This window comes from Cervus canadensis, chromosome 31, assembly GCF_019320065.1.
Source record: "Cervus canadensis isolate Bull #8, Minnesota chromosome 31, ASM1932006v1, whole genome shotgun sequence".
NCBI classification, from domain to species: domain Eukaryota; kingdom Metazoa; phylum Chordata; class Mammalia; order Artiodactyla; family Cervidae; genus Cervus; species Cervus canadensis.
In genome coordinates this window covers 35,377,489-35,402,945 of record NC_057416.1, presented here as the reverse complement: position 1 = coordinate 35,402,945, position 25,457 = coordinate 35,377,489, and the positions used below count along the sequence as shown (strand labels likewise).

Sequence of the window (25,457 nt, the reverse complement as noted above, 5' to 3'; positions counted from 1 at the left end):
AATGGAAATACACTATTTTCACATTTTTGTAAATATAAAATAGGCTGATCAAGTTGAGCCCAATCATGGCCTGAATTTCTAAATAATTCCTTGGGATAAGATTCACAGAATGAAAATCACTCAGTTACAGATTTCAGTGAAAAGGAAAAACCCAAATAAAGATACCTTTTATTATAGAAAAATATGAGAATGCAGAACAGAAAACACCCAACCGTATGGAGACAGTGAACATTTTGGGAAGTTTCTTTTCACACATCTTAATTTTTGTTGTTTAACAAAAATGGGATTATACAGCTTGCATGTTCTGCATCCTAACTTTTTAACCCTAACAGGTCATAAACCTGCCCCACATCATTACTTTTCAAAAAATATGCTTTAGTGCTTACATAAAACGCCAACACGTGGTTGAACCACACTTCATTTGCCCGTCCCCTTAGTGCTGGGCAGTGAGGTTATTCCTAGTGTTTCAGTCCTAGAAAGCAAGGCTGAATGAACAGACCTGCGCTGACGCAGCAGGGCCTTAGGCGCGGGCTCTGCGTTACCCGGGTTCTAACTCTGCCGCTGCTTCTGCTGTGAGCCTGAGCTAGTTGCTCACACTGCCGAGGCCTCTGTCTCCTCTCTTCTAAAATGGGGACAGTGACAGTACATTCTTCAAAGGATGAGATGCAACCTTTTAAAAAGGTTTTAAATCGTGGTAAAATATCTGTAACATACAAGCTGTCATTTTAACAATTGTTATGTGCACAGTTCAGTGGCATTAATCCCAGCTGCAGTGACTATTAAGTGAGTTAGTGTTAACAGATGTGACGTGTTTACTGAGGCCCAGCACAGAGCAGGTGTGGATACACGCTTGCTGTTACTATTATCGCCGTCTACCTCTGTACTTCGGACTTCCTCAGGATAAACTGCTAAGAGTGGAAATACAGGATCAACCACAGAAGGCAGGACAGTTAGCGGCCCCCTTGTTATTTCTTCCTGTTTTTGCTTAGTAACAGAACCCTCACGTTCTGGCTGAGTTCCATGATCACCTAGAATAAAGAACACATTCTCCAGCTGCCCCGAGTGCCAGCGTGAGAAACAGCTGGGTAACAAGCGTGAGAATTCCTAGATGTTTTCTAAGAGGAAGTGGAGAACCTTCCTTCAGCCCTGCCTGCTGGGCAGGACGTGATGTAGGGACTGAAGCACAAGCCGCCACGGCAGACCACAGGGCTGGAATCCCGTGTTAGGGATGGCAGACCACGAGCTGCACAGAGCTGGGCTCCTGATGCCGACAGAGGCAGCCCGAGAGCACTGAAGGGTGATTCAGACTCACATCTCGCTCTGGTGACCATCACTGTGTAATCTGAACACTCACAACCCTGCGTCTTACCCTCCTACCCCGATCAGCGCAAGACTGCCAAACTGACCCTCTGTTAAGAGCTTTGCTCTGTAGTAAGGTCCTGTGTAATAAGAGAGGCTCTGGCTGGCCTCTGTCCCCACATATTAGAGGGCTGGGGTTTTGAGCCACTTGATGTCAGCCTGACTTCTGGGGAGGAGGGGGCGGGGCTGGAAATTTCATTCAACCTTGCGGCCAGCGATCCAATCATTCACACTTATAAAACGAAGCCCCACCAAAACTCGGGTGACCTTCCCTGGTTGGCAGCAGCACCCTGCGTGCTGTCACACATTAACGTGCCAGAGGGGACACCCCTTGATTCCCCACGGCGGGGACACCAGAGACTGAGTCAGGGACCCTCCCAGACCTCCACTGCAGGGAGTCACCATCACTGAGTTCTACAAGTCACTCCAGCAAAAGACCAAATCTGAGGGTGAGTGGGAACCTCTGCATTCACAGTCAGTTGGTTGGATTGAACAGAAGATACTTAATTTGCACTTAGCATTTTTTCCTGTTAGTTACTTACTTACATTCTACAGTTCCCTTAAAGGTTTCTCCCATTACTTTTATGATTAAACATTTCTCCCCTCCTACGATCCACCAGTTATTAATCTATATTCCATTTTCAATACTATAGTTCTGTGTTTGACATCAGACGGAGTTAAGGACATGCCACCCCAAAATATGCACCTTGGCCTGTTGACTATTTCAAGCTGAAGGAATGTGAGAAAGAATGAGGCCAGCCAAGATTTCCTGACCTTCCTTAAGCTCCTCTCGGGAGAGGTGCCCTCCCGATGTCAGAGGAGAGGCGTATCCGTGCCTCCCAGGTCCCAGGGATGCGAGAGGAAGCTGAACACCAGGACCCGTTGCTGCCCTTTTCCCGCCCTGTCACATTTCACCAAAGGACCCTCCACTCTTCATCAAATCCACGCAGGCCGAAACACTTCAGCCTTCCCTTCTTCACAAAGATTCCTGTGTTGTGCGAAACTTACTTTAAATACGTTTGTATGCTTCACTGTTGTTAATCTTTTTTTGTTGTTGTTGTTTTTTAGAGGCCCCAGCAGACAACTTGGAAGGGTAGAGGAAAAAAGTATCTTTCCTCTCCTACAGTTGCAAATAAATATTCATCTAGAAAGTGCTTTGAGTCTGGCAGGAGTTGAAGACAGATTTTCTCCCAAACAAGAAACCAATACTTAGATGTGAGGCAGTCTGTAGGTTAAGACAGATACTACTTAAAATGGCTTTAAGAATCAGTCAGAGCGGTAGTCAGGATGGCCCAGCGGTCTAAGGCGCTGCGTTCAAGAATCAGTCAGTCTACTATTCCTAATTCATCAGTGTATTAAAAAAAAATTAAGAATAGTTAACGAATATCTACACCCCCAAGAGGAATGTTTACCATTTAAATAAAAATGAGATAAGCCATGGCGTAAGTATAAAGAAAAGATTCTCAGAACCTGAGCAGGCGAATCGCCTTAAAATTTCCATCTCAGATGCTCAGACTCAGGTTTGCTCCTTCAATTCCTCACGAACTGTAAGCACAAAGGTCCACGTACCTCCTGGATGGCGGTCATGACAACATGCTGAACAGACTCCTCCATCACCATGATGGCTTGGATGTACTCTGAAAGCGAGAACAACCTGGGATGTCAGTGTTCAAGTGACAGACAACCAAGGGAGCAAAGGCTAAGACTTCATCAATTCTGGTGAGAAGCTGCCCGCGTTTTGATTCTTCCTCAGAATCTCTCGTATGTGGTTAAATACGTGTGTTGGAGGTAAAGTGAAGGCTGAAAATCACACTTCTTTCCTGAAACTGACTCTCCCCTCCCCCATAAAGTTGAGGCTACAGCTAAAAGTCCCAGGAACGGAGGATTTCAGGATTGCAAAGCAATGAAACGGTAAAGCGTAAGGCCAAGAAGGAAAGGACTCTATATTCTGTTCCTAAAATTTAAACATCTTTCACACTGTTCTCTGTGACATGTTATAAAACTTGGATGTCTGTGTTTTATTCTTATGTGACGTCACAGTATTGAACTGTATAATTTCTTGTTGTTGTTCAGTTGCCAAGTCGTGTCTGACTCTCTGCGACCCTATGGACTGCAGCATGCCAGGATTCCCTGTCCCTTCACTATTTCCTGGAGTTTGCTCAGAAGCGCGTCCATTGAGTCAGTGATGCTATCTAACCATCTCATAATGGTAATTTTTACCTTAATATTTTCTACAACTAAAAAAAAAACAACTTAGGGAATCTGAGAGCTGCTTAGAACAAAGAATTAAGATGGTTTTAAGATAGAGACTGATATCATAGTTTAAAAATACTGTGTAACCCTGGGCTTTAAAGTAATGACCCACATCTTTAATACGTGAAAGCACCAATTTCATCAACCTTGTCCTCACAACTGCCAAAAGAGAAGAATCCCTTAGTTGTTAGTACTGACACAGGTGGGGGAAAAAAGATGTCTTGCCTTGTAAAAAAGCCCTGGAAATAGTTTTATTTTCAGATCCAATAACAGATGAGAGAGTGAGGATGAAGCATAAAAAACCAATAGGCCAGCTGGATTTCAACAAATATGGCAAATATATTTTAATAAGAAATGTTTCAAAAATTGAAGTCATTAGGAAATTTTAGCCTTAATCTGCTCCTCTCCCACTCTATATCCATAAAAACACCAAAAAATACTGGCTCAGCATTCTAATATGAGATAAAGGGAGTCCGACTGTGCAACTGTTAGTGATCTTTTGGCAAGAGATTCCTGGATTTTTAATGCCAAACTATAATCCTTAGCTTGACAGGTAACTTGTATATAAAAAAAAAATGTGACCTCACAATTAAATCACGACATTCTAGTTGTTAATGCCTAAGCTTCTAATTCAACAAAACACGCTTCTAAGGGAGTACTGCCCTAAGAATACTTGTAAACTCCATCAAATGTGTGGTGATGCACACAGACATACACATTACATGCCTAAACCACAGGCCCTGTCAGAAGTGGGAATCGTGTACGTCGTAACTTAGTCACTCTCTCTGGTTAAGAAGAAATTCCTCTCCTCTGAGCTCAAGGTTTTGTCCGTTTGGTTTGTTGCGAGGCGCAGTCTACGAGCCTTGGGAACAAGGCACCAAACACGGCCTTTCCCGGCTACGGGGTCGCTGGCACGGCTGGAAGCAGAACGAAAGGCTGAGACTGGGGCGGGGGGAACGGGGCCAGCAGCCCCGGGGACGTGCGGGGTCGGAGGGTTAGTCAGGTGTGAGAGGGGAAGCGTTAGTTAAGAAGCGGTGTTGCCACGTCAAGGCCCTTCCCCGCGAACACCGTAAAATGCCGGATGACATAAAATGACGTGAGAACCAGGTTAGTGCACGCTTTTTGAAAAGTAAAAAAAAAAGTAAGTTAAATCTTAAAAGTTAAAAATCTAAGCATGTACAATCTAAGCATGTCCTGGGAGCAGACTCAGGAGCAGTGGAGGATGAGGTGGGCTGTATCAGAGAGCTTATCCTGAAAAGGGAGCGTCTAGGTCCAAAACCTACAGCACAGTTTAGCACAGAGTACCAAGTTCTCATGTGGAAGAGACACAGGGTTTTGTCCTCACTGGCCTCTCATGAGGAAGAGATCTGGGGCAAATAATACTTATATGAGTCTTGGCTTCCCAATCTACAAAAAGTGTTCTTTGTTGGGTTACCAGGCAGAAGGCAGACATTCAGTTAAGTAGTATTATTAGTGTGTTTTTAACTACTCATCTTTGCTTTTTCAAATCCACCACCATGTATTTGCCCTGGTTTGAGAAGTCGGGAGGCCAAGATAAACGGACGCTGAGCCAACACTCTGAGCAGTTGCTCTTCACTCTAGGAACCCAAAAACATCCTCTGAACAGAAAGCACATGTTTCTGCTGCGCTTTACGGATTACAGAGCAAACACACACACATGGCTTCACTGACTACTCGTGATGATCGGGTTTCACACCCTCACTTTGGAGACGAGGAGACAGGCCGAGCACCTGATTCCGGGACAGGCGGCAGATGGCAGAGCCCCCTGGTCAGCCTCACACCTCGTGTCCTACATGCCCAGCAAAGGCAACACTCAGCAACCCAGAGATTCACGGCATTTGATGCAAGTTCTCAGCTGTCCTCCTGAGGACAGAGAATGCTCTCTGGACAGTGGGGTGTTAAAATCCTGTTTAGAGTGTTCACTGTTCACATAATTTTCAGGGAAAAACTCAATCTAGGTGTTACACAGAACACGTGGTCTGTGTGAGAAGCTCAATAAATGTTATGATTGCTTTCCCATAGGACTATAGATATAGGTAAAATTCTCATCTCTTCCTATTCGGACTCTTGTTACCAGCCACTCTTAATGGCTACACACTTCCAAGAGCTGAGGACTCTCAGAATAAACACGTAAGAAATTCTTATCTGAATTCAATGAACTATACCAAATAATTTTCATCTGCCTTTTAAAATCAAAGCACCTACTTAGAAATGCCCATCCCACTCAACTGCAAGTTCTACGAGGGCAGGGACTAGGTCGACCGACTGATTGTCCCAAACCCGAGCTTGATGCGTGAATTCAGTTAAGTGTTTGTGAAATAAATCCTTCCATCTAAAATATCTAATTTTAGGTAAATTATATATCTTGCCATCTAAAATATCAAATTTTAAGTTTCCATAGCTGAACTGATCATAGGTATTAATTACTATTAATCAGTAATTAATTTGGCTGGACCTTGTCCAATTAACAGTAAATTTCATCAGATTTGGTGTAGTTAAAAATAATCTACACTCAACGAATTAGGTAGCCTTGCAGAAAGGGGAAGGAAATCATCGCAATCAAATAAGTTTAACTTGTAAAACTCTTAAGCTTGAAAACAGATTACTGGCAAAATCACAGAAAAGGGCATTCTTCATGAGTGGCCTTAAGATGTTCCTGTTTGAACATGTGATCTGTATACACGTATATGAACTACTTTCTTCGGTTATTTTATATGCACGCGCTAACTTCAAATACGTTACCTTGCTTCTGTTCACAGTTCACAGCACAGCCTAAAATGAGCTGAAGCATCCTTCCCAGCTCTGCGGCGTCGGAATGCTCTGCGATCAGGTTCACATCGGGAAGGGTAAAGTCATTGATCTGCTGCCCTAGAATCTGGCCAGAGAGAAACACTTGAGAGCTGCAGTGACACCTACGTGGCCAAATAAAATACGTGATGAGAGACGAGTGGTCAGCACCACAAACTCCCTGCTCAGAGCAGAGCTGTCTGGTCGACCTCACTCCCAATTCCTAGTTCTACCTCCCACGCGTAAGTGATAACCCTCCTGAGTCACGGCAACCTAGTCTGTAATCTCGTATGTGGTGTGGACTCTGAGCAGAGAAATAGCACTACTGGGCCCTCCACCTCCCCCAGGAAGACCGGCTGTGCACTCCCTAGAGAAGGAGAGCCCAAGAGGTTCTGAAACCTGGGGGCACCGCAAACAGCAGGAATAGAATGTAGGTTCACGCCCGCAGCAGCAGGATTCCCCGGGTCACCTTCACTCCACGTGACTCCAAAATGCTAACAACAAGACGCCCGTGTCAGGAAAGAGAAGGGAGACTGGCCCCAAATGAAGCATCTGAGGACCACTGGGTGGGTTTCTGTCTGATGATGGTACAGTGAAGAAGACCCTAAAAGCATGAAAGCAAGACCAATGTGGCTGCAATATGGGAGGTGAGCAAAGAGGAGAAAAACGGGTCACGTGGCATCCGGTGGCTCCTGGTGAGAAGTAAGGATTTGATTTTCAACACAACGGGAAACCAAGGAGGATGACGTGGAGGACGAGAGTGACAGAATCGAATTTCCATTTTAAAAAAAGTAGCCTGGCTTGAGAGTGGAGAAGAGACCGCAGAAGGGCAAGAGTGAGGCCCGGGCCGCCAGCTGGGCTACATCAGCGACCCAAGCAAAAGCTGATGACGGCCTGGTGTAGGGCGCTGGCAGCAGAGATGGAGAATATGGTATTCTGAAGAGTTAACCAACAGGTCGTGCTGAGGGTATCAGAAGGAGGAGGACTACTGTAGGATGATTTGCAGGGGCTGGACTTGAGCAGTAGGGTGGATGGCAGGGTCACGTGCTGAGATGATGAGGACAGTTAACCTAAGCACAGATGTGGATTTAAATGCAAGTCAGTTTGTGGAGAAAAACATTATGGAAATAAGAGGTGTTTCTAGGCTGTGGTGTGTTCATTTGCTATCTGTGATCACGAAATTTAAAGAAAAACTAGTTCCACTGTCTGATTCTTTTCCCCATTGATATCCTGACCATCCTGATACAGACTCAGGGGATAAACTGAGTTAATCTTAGGATGAGAGTCTGCCAAGGAATAAGATGGAAGCAGGGAAGGGACTTGTAATTTTGCACCTTCATGAGTAAGGAAAGACAGCAGAGTTAACAGACAGCAGAAAGGAAAGCTTACATAAATGAGTAACCCCTCACAAACTATCCATATTATAGTGAAAAAGATTATCTATCTAAAAACCACTTAATAGCTGGTTTTCTGAACCAACATCATAGAGACTATACAATGGAAGGTAAAGCTGATTATTAATTCTGAGTTAATTTTTCCTTTACTTGAAACTATTTTCAAGTACTGTAAAATTAAACTATCCTATAGTAATACTTCCAAGGAAAATGAAAAAAAATGTCCTTACCTCATGATTGTAATCCAGGATTCCTTTCAAAATTTTCTTTAAGTTGCTTATCTGTTTAAAGAGAGAGAAAACAACTGGGTAAAGGCCAGCCACAGATGAAAACATACTTCAACCTAAAAAACTTCTGAATCAACCAATCATTTTTGTTAATCATAAACATAAAAAATAAAATTCAACAGGACATTTGAATCACCATCATAAAAAGGGCCTCTCAATGGTTTAATTTATTTGATCTAAAAGATTTATAAAGCAAATTAATTAAGCTTCCAATTATTAAGTTAAATTTTCAATGTTCTGACCACATTGACAAAATCAGAAGGTAATTGTGTAAGACTTAACAGTAGGATCAAACTACGTAGATTTTCTCCAGGGAGAGAAAAAAAATGTGGCAACCTTACTGAAGACTTGAGTTCAGTGCCGTTTTCCCCAGAAAAGCAGAGTTACATCTTACACAGAGGTTAAGTTCTAAAGCTAGAGGATTAAGCAAAAGTTATAGTCAAAATTATCTTTGGAAATCTTGCAAAGCAACCTATGAATCAGGTTGTCACCTATGAAGAAATGTCTCTAAGTTCCTCCATGGTCAGAGAAAGAGGGTGTTCATTCAGCTGAGACCAAGGAAATATTTAGGAGCCATTAGGTTAAAAAAAAAAAAAAAAAGACTATATCTTTACATGTCTGTACAATGCTCAGGACTGCAAGACAACAGTGCGGTAAGGAGCAACTTAGCAACAAGACAGGCTGAGGGACTGACACCCACTCAACTCCCCGGTGAAGGCTCCTGGCTCTGCCGCCTGGGCGAAGCCACAGGCGCGGTCACCTGCACTGTTTACTGCAGACTTGTATTTTCCCCCTTGTTTTTTGGACCCAACTCAGACAGCTGGATTTGCGTCAGGATGCACACACGGTAGGATTCCTTCGATCATCCACCTGGCTGTCCCCAGGTGGATGCTCCTAGTGGAAGACATTCTAGGAGAGAGGGCAGGAGCAGTGGTAGTCATCAAAGGAAAGATTCCACAGCAGTGGGGCTCAGGCTCATCGAAGCCATACTGAGTTTTAAGGGAAGACAATAAACTGAAAACATCATCCTTCGGAGCAGTGGTAGTCATCAAAGGAAAGATTCCACAGCAGTGGGGCTCAGGCTCATCGAAGCCATACTGAGTTTTAAGGGAAGACAATAAACTGAAAACATCATCCTTTAAAAAAAAAAAGTCTCACAAACAAGACCAACATGCTCACATCCCTGAGAAAACCTGGAGTCATGGGAAACATATAGTCTGCTTTCTCTGGTGCTACCGTGTTCATTTATCTTTTAACATTTTAACTTAGAAAAAGTCTTAAAGATCAATGCATTCGCTTAAAACAGTTTATTCGCCACTGGAAAAAACTACAAATCTTATCATTCATTCACCAATGGTATCTTAAAATCAATGGCATCTTAAAACTGAAGAAATACAGCTGCAGAAATAGAACACAGGATATGATACAGAGAACAGGAATGCAAATCACAACGGTGACTTTCAGTTCTGAACATTAAGAACACGACAAGATTCCCCCTTCTCTGGGTTACTGCCCTGCCGCCCTCCTGACACTGACAACCGTGTGTGTTTATGTGTCTGTCTGTGTACAAGCCGTGTACACAGGAGTGGGGAATACAGCTCCTTCAGCAGCAACCATGAGCTGGTGAGCAGCCTGATTTGTATGTCATAACACTGAAGAGCTACCTCTTTAACTACCTAATCTTGAAAGGCTATTTCGAAAATAAAACAGTGCCATTAAACAGCATCCATTCACTTCAGTTTAGTGAAAAAGATGAATTAGATTCTGTCAGACCCAATGTCTAGTCAATGAATAAATATTTTCCTCAAACATGTGCTTTATGGGGAAATATAAAAACAAACCAAGCTTGGCCCATCGTTAAGTCCAGGGATTTCACAAGCTCAGTCATCTGCATTTGAGTCACTACTAAGGTGTATCAGGGGCTTCCCTGGTGGCTCAGGGGTAAGGAACCCGCCGGCCAGCACAGGAGACGCAGGTCTGACCCCTGAGTCGGGAGACCCTCTGGAGCAGGGCACAGCAACCCACTCCAGTATTCTTGCCTAGAGAATCCCATGGACACAGGAGGCTGGTCAGGCTATGGTCCATGGGGCTGCGAAGAGTCAGACACGACTCTTAGTGAGTAGATAACAACAACAAGCCGTACCAAAAATAAATGATTCTAGAGTTCTCCACCCTGCCAGTGATGACCACAGAATGATCTCGTGGAACAAGATTACAGAGATGGAGAGGGAGGCGGCAGTGGCCGAGGGCCTGGGTGGTGTGTGCGCATGTGGGGAGGCTGGCAGGGACGGAGCAGCCCGCAGCCCCGCTGTGGGGCGGTGACACACACGTGCACATGGACAGAGCCAGGCGGGGCCGCACACGCACAGAGAACAGTGTCCGCAGAGCTGGGGAGCTCCAAATACATGGTGCGGGGCACCCACATCAGACCCTAGGTTTGACAGAAACTGGGGAACGGTACGTGGAACTTCTCTGTACTTTTCTTTTCCCAACCCCTTATGAAGTCTATAATCATTTCAAGACAGAAAGGTAAAAAAAATAATTTACAGATGGGCTGCAATCTGTATTTTTAAAAATAAAAACAAAACATTACTGCATACAGCAAGGTTAGAAACTTAACTAACTACACATGCACATACACTTAGGTGGGTGGGAGGCTTCAGTGTGAACCGCATTTCTCATTGTGGGTTTCGGTCAAAGATGCTTGAGAAGTACTGAAAACTAAGGTTACCAGGATGGAAATAAAAATAATTCATTCTCTGAGTGCTGTGGACACAGTTAATAATGAGCAATATTTCCTTATCTTTAATAACAACACTAGCAATTAACATGACTGTCCTAAGTACAGTACACTCGTTAACTCATTTATTTCCATGGGGCAGATCCTGTCACAACCCTCATTTTAGAAACGGGGAACTCAGGCGCTGAGGGGCTGAAGCCTTGGCCGGGGTTGTGAGCAGCGGGCTGGGCTGTGGACACAGGCAGTCTGAGCCCTCGATCACTGTGCTTCACCAGACAGCATTTTGGCGAGCAGTTTCAGGTTACCCCCATCTTTAGTTCTAGGTTATTCACCAAACGCCATTTCAGACACATCAGACCGAAAGTCAACAAGTGGCACAGACCCCCAAGCAAAAGACGTAAAAATAAAATACCTTCAGCCTCCAGTTATCTCCTACTTCAGTTTTGATTCTGTTTAACCAATTTTCATCAAAATACACAGGATCTCTGCAAATAAGAAAAAGCTAGCATATTAAGATCATGTAGCTCTCAACCCAAAACAAAACACCCACACACACACAATTGAAATTCATCTTGCATCATCAGTTAATTGCCATGTAAAAAAGTATTTGACACATATAAGTCACAAAATAACTCAATACATGAGACTGAATGCAATTACAGTAAGTTTCTCTAAAATCAACTGTTACCAGCTTGTTAAAAACATTTTTTAATCAAAAACAAGCTAAAAGGTGAAAAGTTGTAACATAAAGTTAAATATATTTTTAAAATTATACACTAATCTGGAATTAGTAGATACCACACTAATATCTAAAAGCAGTCAAAGTCAATGACGATTATTTTTAAAAAGCCAAATAAATATATTAGGAATAAGGTTAAAATAAGCTAGTCAGTTAATATTTCAATGCCTTTCATCCCCTACTACCTTGAAGGTCACCAACAATGTTACTAAAATTTCAATGTGTTTAAATAATATAGAGACCTGTTTATGTAAAAGTAGGCATCAGACAAAGTTGGATACTGTTTCTGTTTGCAGAAGCCCTAAATCTAAGATAACACTTAGATTTGGCGTGGACAAACAAACCGAAACAAGGATATAACCTGAATAAACTTATGCTTATTTTTCTTAGGAAAACCTCTAAAACTTCTATAAATACTAGAAAGAAAGGGGAAAAAAAGCTTTCAGCCTAGCATGTCACCTTGAAGTTCTTGACACAGATGCTCTAAGAAATGAAATTGTATTTGTTCAAGACCACAGGTTGAACACCTCTGACCTGCTCTAGCAAGTGCTGAGTTGAAAGATCCATTCACAACATAACTGTCTCCATTCACCCAAAAAATGTAATAGCAACCAGAAAAACATGTTAGGACAAAATCTACAGTCTCAATTTAAACTGTCACTCAAACTGATATGCACAATCAGTACTAAATTTCAAGTTATCTCTAAATGAAATAACATGCTATCTAGAACTTCAAAATTTTATTATTAAAAAATAAAGATGTACTTCTTTAGGCATATGTATTTATAAAAAAAGGAATAAGTTATCTCCATAGAAATCTACTATGATTATTTTTGAAGCCTGTACCAAAGTTAACATATTCACTTTATTGTCTCTTTAATTTTTTTAATTGAGATATAATTCACAGACCATACAACTCACCTGTTTGAAGTGGATTTTAGTATATTCACATCACCACAATCTAATTTGAGAACTTCTCCATCATCCCCCAGAGAAACCCTTTATTCATTTAGCCTTCACCCCTATTTCTCTCTTTGGCCCCTAGGAATTACTAATCTGCTTTTTACCTTCAAGAGTTTGCTGTTTTGTATGTTTCATGAAATTACACACTGTGGTTTTTTCTGTCTGCTTTCTTTCATTCAGCATGTTTTTAAAGTTCATCCACATTGCAGCATGTGTCACCCCTTCTTTCCTTTTTATGGCTCAATAATATTTCATTTATGGGTACACTATACTTTATGTATTCATCAGCTGATATACATGCTTCATGTGGGTATGTGCCTCGGAACGGAACTGCTGGGTCCCCTAACAACTCTGTTTAACACGTGAAAGATGACTGAACTGTTTCCCAAAGCAGCTGTACTACTTTACATTCTCACCAGTAGCACACATCAGCTCCATTTTTTCCGTCTTGCTATTTGTTGCTATCCCTCTTTTTAGTTATGCCTGTCATAGTGGATGTGAAGTCCTGTTTCACTGTGGTTGTGATTTGCATCATCTTAATAACTAATAATGTGGAGCATCTTTTCATGTGTTCATTGGCCATCTGTATATCCTCTTTGGACAAGTCTATTTAGAATCTTTCCAATTTAACAATTGGGTTTTTTTTTACTGAGTTGTTAGTTTTTGGTTTTGCTTTTTTTCTTTTTCAGTATTCAGGATAAAAGCCCCTTATCAGACATTAGATGTGTAAATACTTTCTTGCATTCTGTGAATTATCATTTTTCAACTTCTTGATGGCACAATTTGTGGCACAATTGTTTTTAATCTTGATAAAGTTCAATTTCATCTATGTCTGCTCTTTGTATTATATCTAAGAAGCTTTTGCCTGATTCAAGGTCAGGAGGACTTATTCTTCTGTCGTCTTCTATGATTTTCAACAGCTTCAGTTTTAAATGTAGGTGTTCTTCTGGTAGGTTATGATCCATGTGCATAGTGTAAGTAAAGGATCTAACTTCATTCTTCTGCATGTAGATATTCACACTCAACTATTTTTGTTTCGAGCTTAATGTAGCTTCTTTAGCCGAAACTAATTTGAGCCAAACTGCAGTAAGAAGGAACTTGCGGAAGACCACTGAGGTCCGTTATGGTACAGAAAGGCAGAGGGCCGCCTCGAGAATGAGACCGAGAACAGGGAGGCTGTTAGGAATCTGGACGGTACTCATCTGACTTTCACCGTTGCTTCTGCCCATCCATACATTTCTCTCTCTGAAGACCAGTCTTTTCTGTTTCTCCAGACATGCTCCAAGTCTTCACCATGCCAGTTCAAGGAGAGAGTTTTGAAGAGCAACCCCCAGCCAATCCCAATTCTAAATTCCCAGGAAACTGCAAACGACAAAGCCAGAGTCCATTTCCATCCCCAGTCTGACTGCCATGGGACCACAAGGATGGAGTGGGATACACACTGGGCAGACAACCCCTCAGAAAGAGGCCTCTCGGCTTAAAACCTCTTGCGACAATGGATAATGCAAAGAAAAAACGACAATATAAGTGAATTCTACTAAAATATTACAGAATTATCATGAAAGTAATTCAGAAAATAAAAAAACTCCATATTTTTAATACTTAAATCATTGAAAAAGCCATAATCTAAAAATCATTATCACTGCCAGCCAAGTAACAGTCTTTCCAAATAAGAAAGACTCACGAGCAGGGCAAGTTGTGAGTCTGGTGCTAAGTGGGGGATGCTCACCCAAAGCCAAAGGCAAACTAGACTTCCTGGTTCAGTTGCGGCTCAGGGCCACACAGCTAAAAGAGACTTCCATCTCAACAGGAAACCCCTTAACTTATAAACAAAGAATGCTTTAAAATGTTTAAGAAACTATACACTCTGAGAACTCGAAGACTACGGAATACTTTGTTTACAATTAAGAGTACCATGAATTGAAGAACTTGGAAAAATCTGAATAAAACGTTTCAAGCCAAGCACTAGGATACAGTTGTTTCTTCCTAAGACCACCGCATCAGAACCTCAAAAGGTGCCTGAGCAGAGAAGGACGGACAACCCAGGCAGCTGTTACCACCCTGAACTGAGCACGGGTAACGTCCGAGCCACAGAGCCTGGCACTCCGCATTCACGGTAACCCTGCCAGGAAGGTATCAGTGTCCCCACGTGACGCTGCGGAACATCAGACTCAGAAGGTGAGCGATCGCCCCACGTTCATGTGGTTAAGCGGCACAGCTGATGGTACTGCCGTTCTTCTGACAACAGATGAGAAGACTTCAACATGAAACCGGTCCCCTGCAATCACCACCACGGTCTTATGGCCAAGCCTCTCCTCCTGCTTAGCAGACCAGACACGGAGAGCAAAGATCCACAACGTTCAGGACCACGCTCTGTGCTCAGTGGGGGCAGGCGTGTGTCCCGGCCACTGCCGGCTGCCAAGCACTTCGGGTCTGACTCCCGGCAGTCCCGACCGATACCTGTGCGCCGGACAACGTTGGGAAAAGTCATAGCGCTTTTACTGCATGAGCTTCCAATCTGCCACTTGGGTGGAACACAGCAACAACAGGAGTCCACAGATCTAAACTACGACACAAATGAACTATCTATGCAAGAGAACAGAGAGCAGGCTGGGCGGGGGAGGAAGTCGGGGAGGGCTGGAGGGGGAGGTCGGGGCTGGCAGATGTAAACTGTTGAACAGAGAGTGGATAAACAACGGGGTCCTACTGTACAGCATGGAGGGGGGGTGGTTATATTCAATACCCTGGGATAAATCATAATGGAAAAGGATGCTTTGTTAAAAAGAAGGTATATGTCAAACTGAACCACTTGGCTGCACGGCAGTAATTAACAACACCGTAAATCAGCTATACATCAATCAAAAAAAAAAGGAACAGTAGTCCCCACCCGGCTTCCATTTAAAGTGACTTTCTGTAGTCATGAACTCTGACTCAATGTGCCGGCATCTAGCCATAACTCTGTTTCTCTAGGCAGTTGACAATTTCCGGTGTTTTCTCAAAACCCCTAATTAACGTTCTCAGGCTAGGATCAAACAACATAAAGGCAATCTTCTCCAAAATCCTAACAGATTATACTTCTGCACAGATATGTAACCAACAAGGGATAATCTTACTGGGAGTGTTCCTCATGAGTAAGGGACTATCTTTAGCTTCTTACTACGTCCTGACTCGTGCTAAGAAAACAACGCAAACCAACCACAAAACATACAAAGCCATTTCCTTGACTTTTCCAGTAACATGTCTGCTTGGCTATAGCTTCTTTGTCACAGCTTAAGCTAAAGGAAAAGCCCATTAATTTTAATCGCTTGTGTAATTCCACAAATATACTGTCTTCCTGTAGTCAACTGCCTCCACAGAAACCAAAACATTAAATTTTATTTCTACTGCTGAAATTATTCAAGTGCCATAATATTCTACCTGAATCCCGCAAATGAAGATGTCTGAAACAAACCCTGCATTTTGACTTAATTTCTTAATAAGGCATTTAAAAAACCGAGACACAGTTCCGTTACAGTGCTGTGTCAGCTTCTACTATACAACAAAGTCAATCAGCTACATTATACATATATCCTTGATAACGGTATTTTTAGTAGCAACCTTTATTATTTTTTTTAAATAGATATGTTGATTCTTAGGTCTATTTTCTCATGATCTTTTCATTACACAAAACAATCATTTTGGTCCCCTGCCATTAAATGGATGTTGAAGAGTTAGCTATGATATTTATATTTTGCATCCTTAATGACAACAAAAATAAAGTGAACTATGCTTTATCCCCAGCTGTATCCGGATGAGCAACACAGGCACAAAAGGGACAGGCTCTATCTAAACCAAGGCAGGCAATCCGGTCCCACAGGCCAAAAGAGCGCTTCCACCACTGTCCACAGCTTGACCGTCATTTCATCTCCTTTCTTTTCCCTCATTCTTGATCTCTGAAATATAAAACCTGACGGCACTGAGAGGCACCTCTTACAGCTTCTGATCTGGCTCTTTCAATCAATATGTGGTTGTGGTAGAACAAGAAATAGGTTTGGTCTTTGTCTCTGGTTCCTAGGGCTGAGCTCCTAAAAGCCTATGAATTTCCTGAGTGATGGGGTGTCCTTTACAATTCATCATGAGCCGTTTCCAGCCACACCCGAGCCAATGCTAGCGGGATGACTCACCGTGAGATCCCTAGACAGCTTTAGGACCACGGCTGGTCCCAGAGGAACGTACAGCCCCACCCCCAACCCCCAGGAAGGGATGGAGATAAAGTTCAAACTCATGGCTAAAGACGTCACTCATGGCTCTGTAGTGAAACCCCCAAATAAACTCCATACAGCAGGGTTCAGGAGCCTCGGGGTGGGTGAGCACAGCCCCGTGCTGGGAGGGCAGTGGGCCAGGGGCACGGAGCTCTGCCCTGCCCTAAACCCCACACACCCCTGGGCATCTCTTTCATTTGGTTCCTGAGTTGGATCCTTTACAATAAAACTGGTATCGTAAGCACAGGGCTTCCCCGAGTTTTGTGTCATTCTCGCAAATGTCAAACACAAGGGGGTTCATAGGAACTCCAGCATTTGCAGTTGGCTAGGCAGGAGTGTGGGGGCCCCAGGACCCCACACACATCCACGTGGCGTCTGCAGTGGGGGCAGTCCCGTGGGACTGGGCCTTAACGCCAAGTTAACACTTGGGGTGCCCTAAGTGTTAGCAGCAAAGGACTTCTATCTCAACTTGTGGGGCCTGAGTCACCTTGGGATGTTGGCGTCAGGGAAACTTGATGGAAAATGACATAAAAGCTGGGAACTCTTCTTGGAGATAAAGGATAAAAGAAAATAAAAGTTGCTTTCTTTTCATTTCAAAGTCAACGTTTATCATTCCATATTCATTCATTCAGCTAACATTTACAGAACACGTACTCCAGAGACGGACAAGTGGGTCTGGAAGTTGAGGGTGGCAGCAAGTTAAACAGGTGGTCGGGGGGTGGGAAGGCTACATGGGGAGATGAACGACTATCGGGGGGCCTGGCAGTTGGTGAGGAGTGGCATTTGGAGGTCTGACTGATAAACATTGGAGGCAGTGGGCTGGGCCGTGCAAAAGCCCTGGGGCGGGATATGCGTGAGGATGAGCCTGGAGCGGCAAGAACACAGGAAAGTGAGGTCAGGACGGTGCCAAGTGTGAAGGTCATGTGGGCTCTGATGTGTCACTCAGACACGTGTGGGCCCTCGGTTCTCACCCCGAGTGACCTGGGGCGCCAGGGCCGGCCTGACGCTGGAAACCTGATCAGGAAACCCTCTGGCTGCTGCATGCACGTCAGCCTGCAGGCAGGCAACTGCAGAGACACCGATGCCGGTCTGGAAATTAACACCATCAGGGCGGCTAGACCCATACAGTAGTGGGAAAATAAGTAGTTTTCATCATAAACCTTTTTCAGTCCTAAAAATTTCACAATACACCTCTGGTAAGTGAGGCACTTACCTGCACCTCACCCACCACGGTTCTGATGCTACACCTCACATAACAAAGAAACGCTCCCAGAATACCATCTGATATTCAGTCTACACTCAAATCTCCTCCATTACGTCCTTGAGGAGTCTTTGTTCAAACAGAACCCAAGAGTCACGCACTGCACTTGCTTTTGTTTTTGGAGCTGTGGTAAGAACACTTAACATGAGCTCTGCCCTCTCAAGAGACACTCAAGGCCAGAGTTCAGTCCTGTCAGACACAGGAGCAGCGCGGCACGGCAGACCTCGGGCTTGTGCATCTCATGGAACAGAACCGTTTTACTTGCAGAATACCAACTCCCCGTCTCCCCAAATCCCAGTCCCTGGCAGCCACCACTCCACGAGTCCGACCACCTCAGACACCTCCCGGACATCACGGGTGGAGTCTGGCCTCCTGGTAGCCGGTCGGCTACCACCTGGGCACGATGTCCTCGGGGGCGTCCACGCTGCTGCCCACGGTAGGTCTTCCAAGATGAGCCATCCGACGTGTCCGATCAGTGTCTGTCTGTCTGGGCTCTTTGATCTAGAACTCTTCACCCCTTTCTTGCTGAACAGACCGAGTCAACTGTCCCGCGAAACAGCCCACATTCCGGATTTGTCTGATCCTTTCCTCGTGACTTAGTTTCACTTCTTCCTCTGTATTCCTCTGTAATCTGGAAGTCAGATCTAAAGGCTAGATTTAGCGATAGTTTAAATGTAGCCATCAGTATCTTCTACAGATTAGATGCGGGATGTGGAGAAACAGGAGGAGAGAGAGGTTTTAAGGTCCAAGCAGCTCAAGGCCAGCAACGCCAACCACTGAAATGAGGACGTCTGACTGAGTGGGTCTGGGTAGAAGGCAGGGCTTAGCTTTAGACGTGATGACTCTGAGATGTCTTTCAGATCTGACCGGAGATGCTGAGCCTAAACCAAGTCCAGCTGCCAGAGGAGAGATTCACGCTGGAGATAAAATCTGAGCATCATCAGGATACGGATGATATTCCAGGCCGTGAGACTAACCATCAAGAGGTGAAGCAAACCAAAGAGAAGAGGGGTGAGGCCTGAGTCTAAGGCTCCGCATCCCTAGGAGGGAGCACAGGAGAGGGAGACCAGCCGAGGAAATGCAGACCACCCAACGAGACAGGAGAGCAATCCGGGCGGCCACAGCACCCTGGAGGCCAAATGCGAGTGAGTGCCACAAGGAAGACGCAGTAAGGAGATGAGCATCTGTCCTTGGAGCGCTCTCGTCAGTCCCGGCGAGGACTGAGAGATCCTTGGAGCGTTCCTGCTGGTCCAGGCGAGGACGGAGACGGCATCAGCGGCACGCAGATAACTGATGTCCCAAACAAGAGCGGCTCCAATGTGATGGTGGGGACACTCTGCCGGAAGAGGATGTGCGGGGGGCGGGGGGTGGGTCCGGGACAGACGCTCCGCCAGGAGGAGGACCGGCATGGTGGCGGGCAGAAGCAGGGTCCTGCGAAGTCTGTTTAAAGACACAGAAGCCTGCTGGGGGATGTGGCCCCGCAGAGCAGGGGAGGCTGTGGGTGTTGGAAAGACGGCAACGGGAAGAGCGACGCTCCTGAGCAGGAGAGGTGATGGGAGCCAGCATAGCGCCCACAGGTGCGGACGTGACGGCGGGACTGCAGCCCGCAGGCGGCAACGGGCAGCGAGGGGCCGCACGGACGCTGGCGGTGGTGGTGGGGGGCGGGGGCGGGGACGCCAGGGAGGTTTTCTTCCTTGTGTCTCAACCTTCTCAGAAGTATGATGGCCCCCACCTTGGAAAGTGATCAGAGAGAGGGGGGACGCGGTGCTGGGGGTCTGCAGAGAGGACCGCAGGAGGCGGTCCCCCAGAAGAGGGAGACGGCAGGGCCGGGGCGGCAGTGATACCGGGCGACCAAGGGTTCATGCCGGGAAATGTAGAATGACGCATCCCAGCATGTCGGTTCAGCTGCATCATAGACCTAAATATAAGCACTGAAACCATGAAACTTCTCGAGGAAAACACAGGAGGAAATCTTAGTGACCCTGTGTCTATTAAAGGTTTCTTAATACAGTTCAAAAAAAAAAAAAAAGGTGAACTAAAAAAATATATTATTAAATAATAATTATTTAATAATAAAAAGTCTACAAGCAATAAATGCTGGAGAGGGTGTGGAGAAAAGGGAACCCTCTTACACTGTTGGTGGGAATGCAAGCTAGTACAGCCGCTATGGAAAACAGTGTGGAGATTTCTTAAAAAACTGGAAATAGAACTGCCATATGACCCAGCAATCCCACTTCTGGGCATACACACTGAGGAAACCAGATCTGAAAGAGACACGTGCACCCCAATGTTCACTGCAGCACTGTTTATAATAGCCAGGACATGGAAGCAACCTAGATGCCCATCAGCAGATGAATGGATAAGGAAGCTGTGGTACATATACACCATGGAATATTACTCAGCCATTAAAAAGAATTCATTTGAATCAGTTCTAATGAGATGGATGAAACTGGAGCCCATTATACAGAGTGAAGTAAGCCAGAAAGATAAAGAACACTACAGCATACTAACACATATATATGGAATTTAGAAAGATGGTAATGATAACCCTATATGCAAAACAGAAAAAGAGACACAGAAGTACAGAACAGACTTTTGAACTCTGTGGGAGAAGGTGAGGGTGGGATGTTTCCAAAGAACAGCATGTATATTATCTATGGTGAACAGATCACCAGCCCAGGTGGGATGCATGAGACAAGTGCTCGGGCCTGGTGCACTGGGAAGACCCAGAGGAATCAGGTGGAGAGGGAGGTGGGAGGGGGAATCGGGATGGGGAATATGTGTAAATCTATGGCTGATTCATATCAATGTGTGACAAAACCCACTGAAATGTTGTGAAGTAATTAGCCTCCAACTAAAAAAAAAAAAAAAAAAAAGTTTAAAAACATTTGCTCTGCAAAGATACTATTAATAAAGTTAAAGGGGAACCCTCAGGCTGGGAGAAAATATTTTAAAACCTACGTCTGAGAGAGAACATGTATTTAGAAACAAAGAACAATAAATTCAATGAGACAGACAATTCAATTAAAAAATAGGCAAAAGGGGCTTCCCTGGGGGCTCAGTGGTAAAGAATCTGCCTGCCAATGCAGGAGACGTGGGTTTGATCCCTGGGCCGGGAAGATCCCACATGCCGCAGAGCAGCGAAGCCCGCGCACCACCAGCAGTGAGTCTGTGCTCGAGCCCCCGAGAGCCCCAAACTCCTGAGCCCACGTGCCGCAGCGACTGAGGTGGGCACGCCCCAGAGCCCGTGCCCCGCAACACGGGAGGCCAACGCACTGCAAGGAAGAGCAGCCCCTGCGCCCCGCAACCAGAGAAAAGCCTGAGCAGCAACAGAGACCCAGCAGAGCCAATAAGTAAATAAAAGTATTACAAAAAAAAAAACAAGGCAGACAGGAGAGGCGACAGAGAGAACGGAACCCACCCTCCCCGCTGGTGGGAGTGTAAACTGGAGCGGCCGCCGTGGCGAGCGGTATGGAGGTTCCTTAGAGAGCTAAAAAACAGAGCTACCAGATGACTGCGCAGTCCCATTCCTGGGTCTGTATCTGGGAAAAAACTCTGAGTGGAAAAGGAACATGCAGCCCGGTGCTCACAGCAGCAGGATTTATAATAGCCAAGACAAGGAAGCAAGCTAAATGTCCACTGACAGAGGAGTGGATAGAGAAGATGTGGTACATATATACAATGCGATTATTACTCAGCCACTTAAAAAAAGAAGGAAATATCGCCATTTGCAGCAACATGGATACAACTAGAGATTATCGTACTAAGTGAAGGAAGTCAAAGAGAAAGACAAATACCACATGATATCACTTATATGTGGACTCTAAAACACGGCACAAATGAACCTATCTGTGAAACAGAAACAGACTCATAGGCACAGAAGACAAATGTATGGTCACCAAACGGGAAAGCGGGGAGACAACAGATAAGTTAGGAGTTTGGGGTTAGCAGATACAAATTACCGCATACAAAATAAAGTCCTACTTTGCGGCACAGGAACCTGTATACAATAAGCTGCAATAAACTACAATAGAAAAGAATATATTAAATATATGCATATAACCGAATCACCCTGTTGTACACCAAAAGCTAACACAGCTTTGTGAATCAATTATATTCAGTTTTAAAAAATTAAAAAAAGACTACCACAAACTGTTCACCAAAGGAAATATATATATGTGTGTACACACACACACACACACACACACACAAGAAAAGATGCCCAATGTCACTAGTCATCACGCTGAGAGAAATACAAGTAAACCCCACAGTGATGTACCCCTAGACAGCCACTAGAATGGCTATAATGAAAAACACCGGCTTCAGCAAGTGCTGCTGAGGCCATGGGGCAACTGGAAGACTCACACACTGCCTGTGAACATTAAACATACACCAGTCATTTCACCCTTACATGGAATTTGCCTAAGAGAAATGAAAGCGTATGTCCATACAAAGATGGGAACACCGATGCTCACAGCATTTGTGATCGACTGTGATGCTAACAGAGGCTCACTCTATCTGTAACAGCTCAGACTACAGTAGCCCAGGGGTGGAGGGATGGACTACAGTTGTGCCTGTACAATGCAACATGCGTGTGCTAGAGTAATACGGGCAACAATACGGATGGATCTCAGATTATGTTGCACAGAAAGAAGCCACCGCCTCTCCCTCTAAAGGCAAAACATACTATGAGCATATTTACATAACTGTCTATAAAATGCAAATTAATCGACAAAGAGCAAATCCGTGGTTGCCCTGGGGATGTGTGTGTGGCGGGGGTGAGGGGGCTGGAAGGAGAGGCTGAGAAGATCTTTTGAAGTGACTGATATGCTCATTCTCTTGACAGTTTCCTGGGCATCTCCACCAGTTAAAAAAAAAAACAAAACCATCAAATTCTACTCTACAAATGTGCGATTCATTGCACATCACTTTCAACAAAGCTACTTAAAAAATGAGGGATAAGCCCTCAAAAGAAATGAACGGGTGAGCCAGGAAGAGACAAGGAGGAATCTTAAATGCACATTATTAAGTGAAAGAAGTCAGTCTACATCTGCGTGACCAGAAAAGGCGGAACAGTGGAGACAATAATTGGGGGTGGGGGTGACTAGGCAGAGCTCTGGGATTTTCAGGGCAGATGCTATTCTGTGTGGCTGTAATGAAACTCCAGAGTGTACGACGTGGACTGAACGCTGCCGTAAACTGGGGGCTGGGTGATGACGACGCTTCCACGCAGGCTCAGCAGTGGTAACAAACGTCCCACACTGGGGAGGGCCTGTGTGGGGTGCGGCACGGAGCAGGTGGGAGGTCACCAGACTGTTTGCTCAGTTTTTAAAAACTTCTCTCATTGTAGTTAAAATATACGTATGATTTTATCATCTAGACCATTTTTTAAGCTCAGAGGCATGAAGTACGTTCACACTCTGGTCCGACCATCACCACCATCAACCTCCAGAACTTTCTCATCGTCCCGTATTGAAACTTTTTTCCACTCAGTTTTGCTGTGAAACTAAAACTGCTCCAAAAAACAAAGTCTACTGATTAAAAACAAAAAACAGGGAGAGGGGAACCTACATGGGCAAACAGCAAGAGAGGAGGCAGCAACAAGATGCTGGAAGCAGAAAAGCAGATGAGCAGAAAATGACTTAAAAGATGAGGGGGAAAAATCAGTTGCACTAACAATAAGCATACTATGAATATATTTGATAAAATTTCTACTAAAACAGCAGGAAGATCCAGTTTTTCACTGCTCGGCTCAGACAAAATGAAGAGACCTGCCCTTTCTCTGGCTCCCACACTTTGCAGGCCTTCCCAGTCCCTCTGCTGGTCGACGTTCTGACCAACAGCTGAACGTCGGAGGTCTTCAAAGCTCAGGTACACCTGTGTTCTTCCTCCATGTTCTTCCCTGAGCGATGTAATCCACACTCACGGCTTCCACTGAGACACACCCATACGGACATCTACCGCTTGGACTCTTCTGAATGCGAGTCCTGCAGAGTCGCCTGCTAACTTGGACACTTTCACAACTTTCTCTGCAGCGCTTGTTTTATTAGCAAGTTTGTTTCCATAGTTAGGTTATAAACTCTCTGAACACAACTACCCTGTGGTCTGTGCTTGCCCCTGGCGTCACCAGCGCTGGACACAGAGTAGCTGCTCAGTAAATATCAAACTGACAGAGGAGGAAGCTTCTGTGAAGCTATATGATGCAATTATTTAAAACAGACAATACAGAACAACATGGATGAGTCATGCAGACATTATGTTGAAATAATCAGACACAAAAGAGTATCAACTGTAAGATTCCACTTGTAAGAAGGATGGTTTGGAACTCAGAATCATGGGTACCTTGGAGACAAGGGGTATTGATTACGGAAGGGCATGGCAGGAACCATCTGGGAGCCTGAAATATCGTACAGTTCTACCTGGGTGGTGGTTACACCGATGTGTGCACACATACATGCATACACATACAACACATACATACATAGACACAAATTTGTCACCTTTTTCTGAAAAAAGGGATGCATTTTGAGAAAATAGGGTACAAAAACAAAATCTTGATGAGAAATATACCTACAAGACTACAATAAATTAGAATAACCACTTGGCAGAACATAATGTATGTTACGATCTTGGTTTGGTAAAATAATATATACAAACAGGCTTTCTCCTGGTTTCTACAATGGATAGAAATCCTACCCAAAGTAACTTAGACAAAAAAACTCATTTACTGACACCGACTTGGAAAGCTCACATAGCTATGCCCACTTCCCCACAAATAATTCTTACTAAGAACTTGAGTGAAACTCTCGAGGCTGTTTAAAACGCTATTAGGGCACCACTTAAAGGTGACCATGGAAATCACAAGACCACTCTTCTCAGTGCTAGGCCCAGGGCTGGTCAGGTTTTAGGCAAGCCTCCTCAAGTTCCACCAAAAAGCCTACAGCCTGTGTATCATGAGGGATGTGCCATGTGAGTGCAGAAGAAAGACGGCAAGCTACAGTTCTCAGGCACAAACCCCTAATGTGAAAGGCAGGCAGAGTCCCTGAAACGCAGGCATCTGAGCTGCTTCTCAGACGAGCTGCTCTCCACAGCTCCCTGCAAGGCGAGCAACAGCAAGAAGCCTTCAGTGGTGACACAGGTCCTCAACCGTGCTGCGGGAAACCTCGGCAGGTCACACACAGGCAAATCTCTCAGTGTCTCAGGCTTCAACAGACAACCATGTCCCCCAGATCGCATCACTAATGACATCGTAAATTCACAGGTAATCCTTTACTTGAAAGTTCCTAGGTCACAAGTTCAAGACAACCTAATAATATCAATTTTATAACTACTATGCTTTCAAAGTGCTTAGAAGGAAAGAACTGGGATTATTTTACATGATATATCCCAAATGAGTATCTCACTCCTTCTGT

General features: G+C 44.5%; 1 protein-coding gene across 5 annotated transcripts in view; it reads right to left on the bottom strand.

The window, feature by feature from the left end:
• Nucleotides 1–25,457, bottom strand: part of HOOK3 (hook microtubule tethering protein 3) — a 90,440-nt gene that overhangs the window by 56,191 nt on the left and 8,792 nt on the right. For all 5 annotated transcript variants that reach the window (XM_043454230.1, XM_043454231.1, XM_043454229.1 and 2 more), the window contains 4 exons: nt 11,254–11,326; nt 8,045–8,095; nt 6,376–6,508; nt 2,929–2,996 (listed from right to left, as the gene is read on the bottom strand). In XM_043454230.1, coding sequence (XP_043310165.1) covers nt 2,929–2,996; nt 6,376–6,508; nt 8,045–8,095; nt 11,254–11,326 — 325 coding nt within the window. The remainder of the gene's footprint in view (nt 1–2,928; nt 2,997–6,375; nt 6,509–8,044; nt 8,096–11,253; nt 11,327–25,457) is intronic.